The sequence below is a fragment of the Paramisgurnus dabryanus genome, chromosome 22 (genome assembly GCF_030506205.2).
Source record: "Paramisgurnus dabryanus chromosome 22, PD_genome_1.1, whole genome shotgun sequence".
Classification (NCBI taxonomy): Eukaryota; Metazoa; Chordata; class Actinopteri; order Cypriniformes; family Cobitidae; genus Paramisgurnus; species Paramisgurnus dabryanus.
In genome coordinates this window covers 29,702,696-29,716,401 of record NC_133358.1, presented here as the reverse complement: position 1 = coordinate 29,716,401, position 13,706 = coordinate 29,702,696, and the positions used below count along the sequence as shown (strand labels likewise).

Sequence of the window (13,706 nt, the reverse complement as noted above, 5' to 3'; positions counted from 1 at the left end):
CGAATCGAAGCGCTTTACACAGGCTTAAAATGAATACTTGATAGCTCTAGCGCGCTTTTTGATATAATTTGGGGTTTTCTCACATTTCTGTTCGTGTATATAAAAGTGATGTACAATCTTTGTTGATTATACTCTATTATATGTTGTATCAAGAATGTTTCTGGTTATGTGTTAGACACTATCTGTAGCAATGCTGACATCGCGGGCACGCGCGTCGAATTTCTGGGTCGAAGAATCTGTTTCAGCCCATGCAGTACTTTTAAATGTGTGTCATGCAATATCCACTTCTCGCCGCAAGGTTGTAGTATGTTTTTACTAAATACGACAATAAAAAGGTCAAGTCCGACCACCGGAAGCGTTTGATATTTTTAACTTTCAACTCGGAGGTGTTTTTAATTCACAGCAACTGTTTAAACATTTGTGTCAGTTTCAACCGGGCGGTGTGCTTCCACTAAGCTCTGGTCTCTAATGAAAGGTAGATGGACCCAAATAAATATCTTTTATCTTGGTCCTGAAACATTTTACTCATAGTCTATGGTGGAGAAGGTATTTAAATAAACCGCGGAAATTTCGTAGTCGCGTATCTATAAATAGACTACAGTGAACGTTCTGTCAGAACGTCCACTGCAGGTATCGTTCTTAAAACCATGGTTACCATGGGTCTGATGCACATTCCAACTAAAGTTTGATGCCCATTCCAACTAAAACATTAAATGTTTATAATTTATTTTGAAAGTACTAACAAAATTCTACCTTCTGTTAAAATTTCATGCAAATATCTGATAAAATGAGAAAGTTACAAGCAAAAACTTGTGAAAAAGCAGCATTTCGGTCACACACATTCCATAGACATCCATATATAACTTTTTCCCCTGATTTCTAATATTAAAAATATCATAACTTTCTCAATACTCAATAGATTTTTACAATCCTTGTTTCTTTGCAAATGGGAATGTCTGCTCTGTCTAGTGATGTGATAAATTTAGAGTTTTGGGGTTTTTGAAAATTTTGTCATCATACCTACTATCTGGATTCATTTCCTTAGTTTCAAGCTCCGAAGCACGGAAGCAGACTGTTATATAACCACGTAAAAACAACCATGTACGCACTAGTTTCTTTAAATAGTCTTCCCTTTATTTTTTGAGGTTTGAGTGAAGAATTAATTTATTAATAATAATTGTTATCGAATGTAATAATAAATTAACTATTAATATAACGCTTTACTGATTGATTTTTATATCTTATATTTTGCTTCAGTGGAAAATAGTAAATTGTACTCTGCTGCATGCGGAACCTTTACAATGTAGGGTTTGTTCCTATCGGTTGCGGCGGAACCATTTGGCTGTTGCACAGTATATAAGGATATCCACACATGGGTGTTTCGTGTTTATAAATGTCATGTGGATTTATTACAGGCGATGCAGACGTTTTTTGACTGTTACATGTTTCTGTCCGGTTTGTATTGGGCTCAGGTTCTGTACATTTAAAAAGTAAACATTAGTGTTTTCTTAGAAAAGTGCGAAAAGATCTGGTTTTGTATACAAAAATAATCAACTTCAGCTATGACAGAGGAATCAGCTAAAACGGGTAAGAGTTCCCCACACTACAGTTCATAAATCATTCATTTAAATCGTTCATTTACTATCACTCATTTTGCAAAGACTAAATATACAGAAAAACCTTAAGGACAGAAACTGTTTTACTGAACGCAAACAAATCCCTCACCTTAATTTTTTTCCTAAAAAGAATATTTAATTATTTGAGTGTAGTGTATTGTATTGCTTGGTTTTTAAGACGTAAACTAAATGTTTGGTTTTCTTTAGAGATATAGCTCAAATTACCATACATAATTTATTACAGCATCTTAAAATTGCCACTTTGTAGGTGTGAGCAAAGATGTGCCATTTTTGTGTGTGTCCTTTAAAATGCAAATGAGCTGATCTCTGCACAAAATGGCAGTGCCGTGGTTGGATAGTGCAGCTTTAGGGGCGGTATTATCCCCTTCTGACATCACAAGGGGAGCAAAATTTAAATAACCTATTTTTTCACATGCTTGCAGAGAATAGTTAAACAAAACTAAGTTACTGGGTTGATCTTTTTTACATTTTCTAGGATGATACAAGCACTGGGGACACAATTATAGCACTAAAACAAGGAAAAAGTCACATTTTCATGATATGTCCCCTTTAAAAGGTCAGCAGGTAGATACTGGATATGCTTTCAATGTCTAAAGTCAATGTCTTTCTAGGAACACTTGGAATGCTGGAAAATGAAAAAAATCCTGTTGTACAAAGTGGAGAAATAGAGACTGATACGATGCATCCCAATCCGGCAACACAAAGCTCTGAGGCTTCTGCCAATGCCAAAAAAATCAAGAAGAAGAAAAAGAAGGGGGAAGGAAAAGACAGCCAACAGCAAGAGATGAAGGGCACTACTGAGGGGACATCTAAACAAGAAAGCACTAAATTGGTAAGCAGTAATGATAACTTTTACATTGTTAGGATCACTTATAGTTTTTAAAAACAGATATTTTCTTTAGACTCCTGATGAGCAGCTGAATCGAGAGTTGGACTGGTGCATCGAACAGCTTGAACTGGGGTTAAAAACTCAAAAAACGTCCAGCAAACAACGTAAGCACAGAGCTACATAAACGAAATGTATGAATTTCTGGAAAAATTAAACCCGCACAGTTGATGCATTGAATTAGACACAAATGTGTTTGTGTTCAGGGGAGGAGGCAAGTCGTGCTTTGAAGACACTGCGTAGCACCAAAGCTCCCCTGGTGAAGAAGAGGCAGGTGATGCGGGCCGTCTCAGGAGACTACAGAAAAAAGATGGAAGAAGAAAGAACCAGACAGTTTAAACTCATACAGTCAAGTAAGACAAAAATATTTCACAATTTGGGTTTCCTTCTTGTTAAGTGAGATATAAATTACACGTCTCTTTCTCTACAGCAATGAACTCTGCCCGGGTCACTTCTGTTTCTGAGTGCAAACCTGTGTTTCACCGGCAGGCTGAGAGAAAGACGCCATCAACAAGCAAAACGTTTACATCTCAAGAGACACGCACTCCACAAGGTCCTCAGGAGACAAATAAACAAACAGGGATTGTTAAAGAAAGCCAAGGAGAGACCAAACCATTTGTATTCACTAAAACACAAGAGGAGTTTTGCTTCAACTTTAAATTGTGACTGTGAAATCATCCAGTATGATTTGTGACTTTTTGAAGTAGACACTTGATTGAGTATTGAGATCTTGCAATGCATAATGCAGTGCCTGAACTCAAGGTTTTTTGTGCATTTCATTAACTTTACAATGTTGTTTTTAAAATTTACAGATTGCTGTATTTTCCAATCATGGAGAAGACTTAAAAAATAGAAATAAAATAAAAATCACGAGCTTTCTAGTAGTAACTGTTATATTTAATTGTAATACCTTTTTCTTTTATTACACAAATGCAATAATTATACAAAGATTTATAAATAACTATACAACTCACAACAAGTGGAAAACAAATAAACATACATAAAAATGTAAAATAAAAAGGTTATTTTAACAATTTAAAATAACAAAAAGCTTCATAGGTCTTTCTTGCTTTTTTGTTCTTGATTTTGTCTAATGTAGTACCATATTTTTAAATTTATTTTATAAAATGTTCATAGTTTGGCTTAGTTTTCGTCAATTTTTCACATGAATGTGATATTTTCCAAGTTTTTAATACCTTTTTTGAACATCTGGTTGGATGCACGTTGCACAATGAATGTAGTGAGTTGCTATGGCAACGTATTGGGAGATGTTAAACAAATGTCAGCTTATTGCTCGTGCACAATTTTATTTACTAATGTTCGTGGACCATTAATCTTCTACATTAAACGAAACAAGCTTTTGTTGTCAAGTTTGTCTGTAAAAATCTAAAGTTTAACAACAAGCGTGTGGTTGTCATCAGGTACGCGAGATATCAGCGCTGTAACTCGAACGCTTTGGGAAATGTAGTTTCTTATAGAACGCCACCCAATCGGCCTGCATTATAAGGAAAAGACAATAGACTACAACTCCCATAATCCTCTGCACAATACGCCCCGGCTGGAGCACAAAACTTCCTTTGAGTTGCCGATGCAGTTTCTGAAGAAAACATTAAACTGTCGTTTCGGAAAGTTTAATTTATTTATAGGTTTGTACTCGTTTATTTGTGGTGTATTTAGTGGCAGTGATGAGTTTATGATATTTGTTGTATTTAAAGCATTCACGGTTCGGTAATAACTTTTTCGTAGCTTACATAAAAAAGTGCATTTTATCATTAACATTACGCAATTAATTTACAAACTTTAGAGCAATTTAAGTATACGATTAAAGACAACATTTATTTAAAGAGTTTAATTTGTGCACGACTGTTTACGTAAACATCTGGTGCCAGATAACGGAATGCATTTGTTTGATAACCTGGAAGGGAATAAATTCACTATAATTATAACCCTATTACTCGTAAAACGTTTAGTGTATTTATATTATTAACATTTGGAGAAAAATAAATATAAGAGATGTTTTTCAGCAAAAAGATGTCTGAACTGAGTGATGAGGCCAGCAGTGAATCGGATCAGTTAGGATCGAGTCTGTCTGTGTGGCTGGCGGGCGCAGGTAACGCTTTGATCGGTCCAGAAGAGCTGAATGTACCGCTGGATCTTCACACCGCCTGCTCTATAGGACAGTATGATGTTGTGGCCCAATGTATCCGCAGGTGAGCTAGAATAAACACACATTATATTCCCATACACAATACACACACACACAACATGTGTGTGTCCCATATATGTCCTAAACTAAACAAGCACAGTGCAAAATATATACATTATATATGCATCTATATAGTGTTGTGTTATTGCAGGGGTGATGTAGATTTGGATGGAAAGAATATAGGAGGTTGGACTCCTCTGATGTATGCTGCTTATATCGGTCACGATAACATCGTTAACCTGCTGCTAGAGACGGGCGTCAACGTCAACGCCACAACATCTAAAGGCCTGACCCCTCTGATGCTCGCCGCCAGCTGTGGCAATGAGAGCATCGCTTATTTCTTACTGCAGGTGAGAGTCTGCTGTGATGTTATATATCTTCTCATCTGGTGTATAAGTGCAAACTAACGCATGTGATATGATTGAAAAATGTTTGAAAAATGTTTACAAAGCAAGGAGCACAACTGGAATACAAGGATGTGCGTGGATGGACGGCTCTTTTGCACAGTACAGCTAATGGACATAAGCAAATGGTCAAATTTTTATTAGACAACAATGCCAATGCAAACGTCAAGTGAGTACCTTTTGATCTCAAATAAGTTTTTATGTATTCCCTCCCAAATGCACTCGTGAATCTAGTGTTGTTAAGATATATTTAATCTATGACCTCTGCCCTCTCAGGGAGCCACTTTTTGGATTTACACCTCTTATGGAGGCGGCAGCATCCAAACATGAAATCATCGTTCAGTACCTGCTCAACCATGCAAGTGTGAACTTTAATTTTGAGCTAAACGTTGCTAAACGCATTGCACCTTGGGTGTGCATTATTTTCTTATAATTCAATGGCCCGTCGTCAATTATATAAAATTAGGGGTGTAAACGTTTAATGATGCATTAATATATTTGTTATAAAGTCATTTACTTGTATTACGGCAGGGTGTGCGGACGGAGGAGAGAAACAATAAAGGAGAGACGGCGAGAGCTCTGGCTATGATGTATGGACACAGTAACATCGCCGGTCTCATTGACATGCATGTGATGAGAGTCAAATCAGGTCAGTTGCACACAGACACACATCCTTTACATTTGCATTTTATATGGTTATGCTTTCATCCAAATCCACTTACAGTGCAATGAAGTTTAATTGGTAAAGCATTGGGTCAGCAGCGCAAACATCATGGGTTTGGATCCCAGGGGAACACATGTACTGATCTGTATAATTTAAAATGTAAAATTTTGTCATCCTTTACTTACCCTGAAGTCCAAATCTGTATAAATTTCTTTGTTCTGCAGAATGTTTGTAACTAAGCAGATCTGGGGCACCATTGACTTTCATTGAAGGAAAAAATAAATACTATAGAAGTGAATGGTGCCCCAGATCGGTTTGGGTATTAACAATTTCAAAATATTTTCATTTGTGTTTAGCAGAACAAAGAAATTTATACAATTATTTAACAACATGAGGGTGATTAGTTATCAAGTTTTTTTGGCGAACTATCCCTATAAATTCCCTGTAAGTGATATAAGCATGTAATTAAAGAGGCGTTTTTTCCAGACTCTTTCATTAGGATTTACTAATTTTTATTACCTCTCTCCATCTCTCTCTTTAGCTTTGTACGATGAATTGAGTTCCTCCGAAGAGGAAAGTTCGACCCCGAGGGTCCGCTCTGCTCGCAGCAGAACCAGAGGCCCCAGTATTCACGATGGCCCTCAGGCTATAGCGCGCTTCAGAGTCGGCTCCAAGCAGGGTACTTAAATGTTCTCACACTTTGCATAGAACGTCCTACTCAGCCTTTCCATCATGGTTTGGTCTGGTTTAATCCGGTTTGATCATGCCGTACAGAGGTGCCAGTGACGCCACCTGGATACGTGACCTTCCCTGATGTCAGCGATCAGAGCGAGGGAATCTGCAACCGTGATGTCACTTCCCCTATTAATGAACTCGACGGACAGAGCAACAGCAGCAGAGGTGACTTTTCACACACAAATCCGTGGAGTTACCGTTACCTAAACATACATAAACCCTGGTGTTGTCGGATCTGTGATCCGTCTGCTCAGATTGTGATTCTCTGTCTTGCGTGTGTGCAGATGAGCTGTTTTTTGATAATGACATGCCCACCGTGAGGAGCAGTAGCAGCAGTAGTGAGGGTCTGTCCAACCTTCTCGGGCTCAGCAGAGAGGCGTCGCTAGAAAGCAATGAGGTCAGCACATTAATATCTGCTGTTAGATTTTACTATGACTATGAGATAGTATGAGATACTTTGAGATACTAAAGAAACATGCTTTCCTTCTGTTTAATTCCTCCAGGACTCCGATCAAGCCAAAAGAAGTTGTGTCCGGCGAACAAACAAACTCCAGCACTCCAAAAACAAGAGCGTATACAACGAGAGCGGCCCTGCAGCCAGGTACACTTCGGGTTACTGTGAAGGGCCATCTTCCTCTAGACAACATCCTTCATACACTGGACCCAAGGTTTGTTCTTCATATATCCTTGTGTGTTTTTGTTTGATGTGTTGCATCCGTTGAAAACTACGTGTATGTATGTATGATATAGGATCTCGCAGAGTTCCTGGAACAAGTTGGATTTAGAAAATATCTCCCCCTGCTGGAGGAGCAAGACATCGACCTGAGAATCTTTCTGACTCTTACCGAGAACGACCTGAAGGAAGTGGGAATTACGTGAGTACCTCTTTACAAATCCAGCTTCTTCTCTTATTTTGATTTACTACGCAACTGTGATTTATTTATTTCTTCTCTACAGGCTGTTTGGTCCGAAAAGAAAGATGACATCAGCAATAGCCCGCTGGCACAGTAATGCACGGCCGCCCAGTGATGCTTTGGAACAAGCGTATGCAGACCAGCTAGAGGCAGAAATGCAAGAAATGGCCATACAACTTCACAAGGTGCTGACTAGATTCATTATTTTAGTCTTCCTGTAGCTCAGTTGGCAAAAGCAAAATCGCTTTGGATAAAAGCATCTGCCGAACGCATACATGTAAATAAATTCGAGCTTCGCTTTATGCGTTTAGCGTTGTGCAGAGGTGGAGTCTCTACAGGCTCAGGTGTCTCAGGAGAAAGAGTTGCGTGCTGTGATGGAGGGATGTCTGATGGAGGAGAAGATGGTGTGGAAGAGCGTTCAGACTGAACTGCAGGAGAACGTGAAGCACGTTCAGACGCTAAACACAAAACTACACGCTCTACGCAACAGTCAAACGCAGCTGGCGCAGGTCATACAGGAAGACCCTCGATCTGTGGCTAAAGGTGTGTTGATGTTTGTATACAGACATTCTAAAAAGAAAAGTTCAAAGCTATAAACTAAACCAAGGTTTCCCAAACTGGAGTTCGCAAGGAATTGCAGGGGGTTCATGAGTTGATGGAAAAATAATGAATTAATCCGTGGCGGCCAAAAAACCCCAAATATGTGTTTGAGGTGTCGTGTGTGTGGCTCGTCGTGTTAAAATATGTGTTCGGTCCATCATGGAAACTACGTGCCATGCTGCATACGCGTTGAAAGGGTTAATGATTAAAGAGACAATCACATGAGATTAAAGGATTAGTAAATTTTCTTTAAAAAATCCAGATAATTTACTCACCACCATGTCATCCAAAATGTTGATGTCTTTCTTTGTTCAGTCGAGAAGAAATTATTTTTTTTGAGGAAAACATTCCAGGATTTTTCTCATTTTAATAGACTTTAATAGACCCCAACACTTAACATTTTTTTTTAAATGGAGTTTTGATGGACTCTAAATGATTCCAAACGAGGCATAAGGGTCTTGTCTAGCGAAACGATTTTCATTTTTGACAAGAAAAATAAAAGATATGCACTTTTAAACCACAGCTTCTCGTCCATCTCCGGTCCTGTGATGCGCCAGCGCGACCTCACGTAATACATCATCACGTCAAGAGGTCACGGATGACGAATGCGAAACTACGCCCCAGTGTTTACAAGTGTGCAGAAAGAGGACCGTTCCAACGTTGTTGTTTGTCAACTGATACTAATTAATGTCTTTGTGTCAGTTTATTGTTTAAAATGGTCCGCAAATGTGCGTTTCATATATGTAACACGCAAGGGCGTAGGTTTGATTCTGGCATTGGTGGGGACATAAATAAAATGGTCGCATTGCAAAAACTGTTTATCACCGTTTACTTGAAATAAACAACAGACAACTCAGTATGCACTTTACTCAGTGACATCCGACTCGCCACCCCCGGTGCCATCCCAAATTTAATGTACTATAATAAACAATTCGTTATGTCCTAGAGCCTAATAAACAGTAACTGTTTAAGTCTTTGTCAAAAAAATTAAAATCACAACATATATGAATTCATATTTACTGTATAACAATGAAGAATATGCAATTAATATTTAATTCTTAATTTAATTTTGCCAAAAAAATCCCAGTGTTGAAGTTGGTATGTATATCATGCTGTTTCCTGAACAACATTTATTAACGTTTCTGTAGTTCACATTAAATCTTCTTTTCATTAACAGACAGTTAATCAGTGTGAAAAAATAGTTTTAAGTTTAAAATGTAACCTTACATTATGTCTACATCTGTGCAAGTAATGACCACAGTGCAGTTATGTAAAGTATTCAGCAATCATGACATGAATTCACGTTTTTACCATGTTGAGGTTATTTTCTTTCATGGATTAGGGACCCCCTAAATAACCTTGCTACCCCATTTATAAAAGGTTGACAAAAGTTTGCAACTCCTCAGGTTAACATGGGATTGTCGTGTATTGTTGAAAACACTGTCCTTGAATCATTATGTGACACAACTTGTTCTGTATTTTGTGAATGAAACAGTTACAGTGGGTATAATAACACTTTCTTCCTCACTTACCTGTAGCCCGAATAATCACGCGCGTCTTGTTGAGTGAACTTTGGCGCGTTGTACAAAGTGAAACCATCCTATCACACGTAGCGAGTAAAGACTAGCCCATAAAGTGATGTGATTTAGAGAGGCGGGACTCAAGAAATGCTAATCCAATCATATTAGCAATGTGAGTAGAGAGGCGGGACTAAAGAAATGCAAAGCCAATCATATTAGCGATGTGAGTTACGGAGGCGGGCATTTCAGAGAACGAAAGCTGTTAACCGTTTGTGTACCACATAGAGCGTCATTTTTACAGAACGGGATTGCATTCCCGAAAGATTTCTAATCTCATTTAAATGATTCCTGAAAAAAATATAATAAGTAAGAAATAGAAAACACAAGAATAATACGGACATCAGTGGTTATATATAAATACAGATTAATTGTTTGGTCAAAATTATTGCTAGGGACAATTCAGTCTTTCCTGAATATTGCTAGGGACATGTCCCTAGCGTCCCACCCTAAATCTACGCCCATGGTAACACGTGACCTTTCCACTTCACAGAACCGGAGATAGACGAGAAGTTGTTGTTTAAAAGTGCATTTTTTTTTCTTGTCAAAATGACAATGGCTTCGCTAGATAAGACCCTTATGCCTCGTTTTGGGATCATTTAGAGCCCTTTGAAACTCCGTTGAAAAAACTGTTAAGTGTTGAGTTAAGTGTTAAGTGTTGGGATCCATTAAAGTCCATTAAAATGAGAAAAATCCTGGACTGTTTTCCTAAAAAAACATAATTTCTTCTCGACTGAACAAAGAAAGACATCAACATTTTAGATGACATGGTGATGAGTAAATTATCTGGATTTTTTTAAAGAAAATGGACTAATCCTTTCAGAGAGTATCTAGCAAACGTGAGCGTCTCTTTTATCATAACCACCCTTATGAAGCGTCTGTTGCAGGCACGTATTTTGACATGACCATTCGCACAAATGACGATGTTTTGACGAGTTTCGCATTCATGCCTCCTTGGAAAAGAAGTCACTGGAATTCATTACAAAAATAAAATGTAAAAAATTTTAACAAATCTAAATGAAACACTTACTAAGAAAATATTTATAGATTTTATTTGTTTAATCTGAATGCCGTGTTTAACTCTATCCCCGCTATTGATGAGTTATCTCGTTAATTAAGAGAAAACATTTCCATAAAAAAAGCATGTTCCTGATTAATCTTTATGTTAATCTGCAATACTGCGATTATCCAATTTATGAAAAAACTGAAGCCAAAATGTTATTTACTATTTTTAAATTCTGTCTCTGTGTATGTTTTGATAACCGTTTTGAATCTGATCTCTTAACAAAATTCCTTCATAAAAACATGCAATTATTTTAGCTTTTTGCTAAAAAAAATATTTTTAGAGACAAATACCTATATTTAAGAATTTATAAGCAGAGACAAAAATATAGATAGGATGAAACGTTTTTTCCTGTTTTGTTTGTTTGTAAGCGGAGTGACTGTTCTTTCATTTGATATATTTGTATGTTTATATATTTTTAAAAAAAAAATTCCTGGAAGGCATTTTGTGAAACTTTTGTGAAAATCACCAAAAATGCTTGCAGGCAACGTTTCAAAAAATGGCTAGCAGGGAATGAGTTAATGAGAACTCAAAATAGACAAATACAATTTATGCCCCAATAAAACTAAATTACCAGATGAAGGTGTAAAAACAGTTAATATTAACAATAACTATGTAAAAGACTACTGATAAAAACTTTTAAAAAGTCGGGGCCGATGTGGTGCTTTCCCACTTTCGCCGACCCGAGTTCTCGGCTTGTGATCATTTGCTGATCCCAGACTCCCTGTACTTTGATGTCCTCTCCTCACTTTTAGCAAAATGGCTAAAAATATAACATTAAAATCTGTTTATAATTGTGTATTATAGGCACATTCTTTGTGTTTGTCTCTGTTTTAGGTGATGGTGTTAAATGTGCTCAGTTGATGTCAAAGATGGACTCATATATGGGAGAACTCTGTAAGACTTGCTCTCTTGTATGTATATACAGCAGACAATTTCCTAATACATACAAAAACCTGTGAAATGACATTTTTTGTGTGTTTCTTGTAGCTGACGGTCTGAAGGAAATCTTTCAACGTCTACAGGGTCTGAGTTCCCTAGAGAAAAGCTCACGTAGCTGGGAGTCATAGCATCTAACAGTGGGTCGGTCTCTCGCTCTCTCTCAAGATGTATCATTTCTTCACCTTTCATACTGATGTGTCTTCTGTCTGCAGGATTTTAGCTTTTAAACGACGGGGGGTGACAAAGCACCCTGAACACACAAACATCTGCAGGCCAGAGAGAGATATATAGGTGTCGGTCCGGTCTGAAGAGAGTATGTAAAGATGGAGATATATGAACAAGTACCAATAGTACAGACAAACGGCCGGTGACAGAAGACAAGAAACGACAAGCGGGCGAAGAGAATTTCTTATGCCTGTGCTCCAGATGCAAGATTAGAGAATCAACCAATCACAGACAGAGCTGTGTTGGAAAGGGCGGAGCCAGGCGCTGTCTGTCAGGAACAGGTGCACACAGAAAGACTGTCAAAAATGTTTGTATAAACACGAACACTGTTTATTGCTGTACAACACGTTAAACCTCTGAAAAGTCTATGCATTTGGTGTAAAGTTTGCCTATTTAAAGCCAAATATTAATTCAGTTTTATTCCTAAATCTTAAGCTATCTTTTAACTGGGATGTTGGCATAATGTTGTGCTTTTAAAATATGATGTTTGCTGTAAATATATCAATTCATGAAACACACGTAGAAGGATTTTCTGTGTTTACTGTTCATAAAATCATTCTTATGTAAACCGACACATTTCATTCAGCCCGAAAGTTTACATAAGAAGTTGTTTTTAACATTTTAACTAGAGATGCATCAATTCATCGGCCAATAATCGATTTTAGCTGGTATATATATATATATATATATTATATATATATAAAAAAATTTTTTCGCATATGCTGTCATTTAAAGGGATAATTCACACATAAATTAAGATTTCGTCATCTGTCATTTCTTCATTCTCATGTTGTTCTAAACCTGTATGAGTTTTTTCTGTTGAATACAAAAGAAGATGATTTCATTTATATTGGTAAGCACACAGTTGACGGTACCTACTGATTTCCATAGTATTGTTTTTCCTACTATAGAAGTCAATGGGTACCGTCAACTGTGCGCTTACCCAAATTCATCTTCCTTAAATGATGACAACATGTTAATCTTTGTGTGAACTATACCTTTAAAATGGACTGGAAACACAACAAACCACTGTTTGTAAAGAAGAGTTTGCCAGCTTGAAGTTTAGTTTTGATAGTAATTAACTAAATTGTTTGAAACTTAAGATACTATTTTAATATTCAGTGTCAGTTATCATTAATGTAAAATAAAGTTTAAATGGTAAACCACCAAACTAATCGAAACATTTATTGGTATCGCCAGACATCATAATCAACTTTTGCAGAGAAACTTAGTATTGGTGCATCTCTATTTTTAACATTTTGTTTGCTTGTTATTGTGATCCTGTATATTTCTCGTCATGACTTGTTTTATGTATAATTATGTTGCAATATTGTAACTAAACACAATCATGCCGATTATTTACTTTTGGATGGTTGTTATTACGGTTCACACAGAAAATCCTTCTTGTGTTTTCACAAATAAAGCAATTTCTGTGATTATAAGATATATGTCTTATTTTTACATCAACAATGCATTTAAAAGTATTTTTAATCTGGGTCTGTTGAATACTTTATTCTGATTGGTTGAGAAATGTTCCACGGGTATGCATTATTTTTTGATAACCGCACACCTAACTTGTCAAATGTCTTAAAAATAGGCACCAGAGCAATGTTTGTATGGAGGACCACAAGAGTCATGCAAAATGTAATAAAGAACTACCTGGACAATAAATATAGCAATTAATAGGTTTGTTTAAAAATTCATTAATTAATCTATAAATAAATAGACAAAGTTACAAAAAAAATCAATATGTAACATTTTATAAGGCAATAAAAAGTGAGATTATAAAAATAATGTAGAAATGAAATATTAATCCATTAATAAATAGTTCAAAGTAATATAACATGTAGAAA

At 36.7% G+C, this 13,706-nt stretch overlaps 2 protein-coding genes across 7 annotated transcripts; both read left to right on the top strand.

Annotated features, from left to right (window-relative positions):
• Positions 1-1,325: 1,325 nt before the first annotated feature.
• Positions 1,326-3,407, top strand: c22h8orf33 (chromosome 22 C8orf33 homolog). The gene is made up of 5 exons (XM_065258769.2): positions 1,326-1,587; positions 2,249-2,469; positions 2,540-2,630; positions 2,730-2,876; positions 2,954-3,407. The coding sequence occupies exons 1-5, from the start codon at positions 1,563-1,565 to the stop codon at positions 3,187-3,189; spliced, it is 720 nt and encodes a 239-aa protein (XP_065114841.1). The 5' UTR covers positions 1,326-1,562; the 3' UTR covers positions 3,190-3,407.
• Positions 3,408-3,542: 135 nt separating this feature from the next.
• Positions 3,543-13,627, top strand: anks3 (ankyrin repeat and sterile alpha motif domain containing 3). 6 transcript variants are annotated; one of them, XM_065258763.2, is made up of 16 exons: positions 3,543-4,169; positions 4,548-4,733; positions 4,881-5,079; positions 5,181-5,302; positions 5,410-5,491; positions 5,665-5,782; positions 6,339-6,476; positions 6,572-6,697; positions 6,817-6,929; positions 7,036-7,200; positions 7,283-7,407; positions 7,490-7,631; positions 7,758-7,989; positions 11,524-11,583; positions 11,677-11,769; positions 11,841-13,627. In XM_065258763.2, the coding sequence occupies exons 2-15, from the start codon at positions 4,555-4,557 to the stop codon at positions 11,754-11,756; spliced, it is 1,881 nt and encodes a 626-aa protein (XP_065114835.1). In that variant the 5' UTR covers positions 3,543-4,169; positions 4,548-4,554; the 3' UTR covers positions 11,757-11,769; positions 11,841-13,627. The 6 variants fall into 6 exon arrangements, 5 of the variants coding, with proteins under 5 accessions (XP_065114835.1, XP_065114834.1, XP_065114833.1 ...); XR_010529183.2 differs by having other exon boundaries at positions 3,543-4,733; positions 11,524-11,600; XM_065258762.2 differs by having other exon boundaries at positions 3,543-4,733; positions 11,677-11,765.
• The last annotated feature ends 79 nt before the right edge of the window (positions 13,628-13,706 follow it).

Coding starts and splice junctions, on each gene's coding strand:
- c22h8orf33 (XM_065258769.2), top strand. CDS start 1,563: ATGACAGAGGAATCAGCTAAAACGG. Junction 1,588..2,248: donor AGAGGAATCAGCTAAAACGG/GTAAGAGTTCCC, acceptor ATGTCTTTCTAG/GAACACTTGGAATGCTGGAA. Junction 2,470..2,539: donor AACAAGAAAGCACTAAATTG/GTAAGCAGTAAT, acceptor TATTTTCTTTAG/ACTCCTGATGAGCAGCTGAA.
- anks3 (XM_065258762.2), top strand. CDS start 4,537: ATGTTTTTCAGCAAAAAGATGTCTGAACTGAGTGATGAGGCCAGCAGT. Junction 7,201..7,282: donor CTTCATACACTGGACCCAAG/GTTTGTTCTTCA, acceptor TGTATGATATAG/GATCTCGCAGAGTTCCTGGA. Junction 7,632..7,757: donor TGGCCATACAACTTCACAAG/GTGCTGACTAGA, acceptor TTATGCGTTTAG/CGTTGTGCAGAGGTGGAGTC.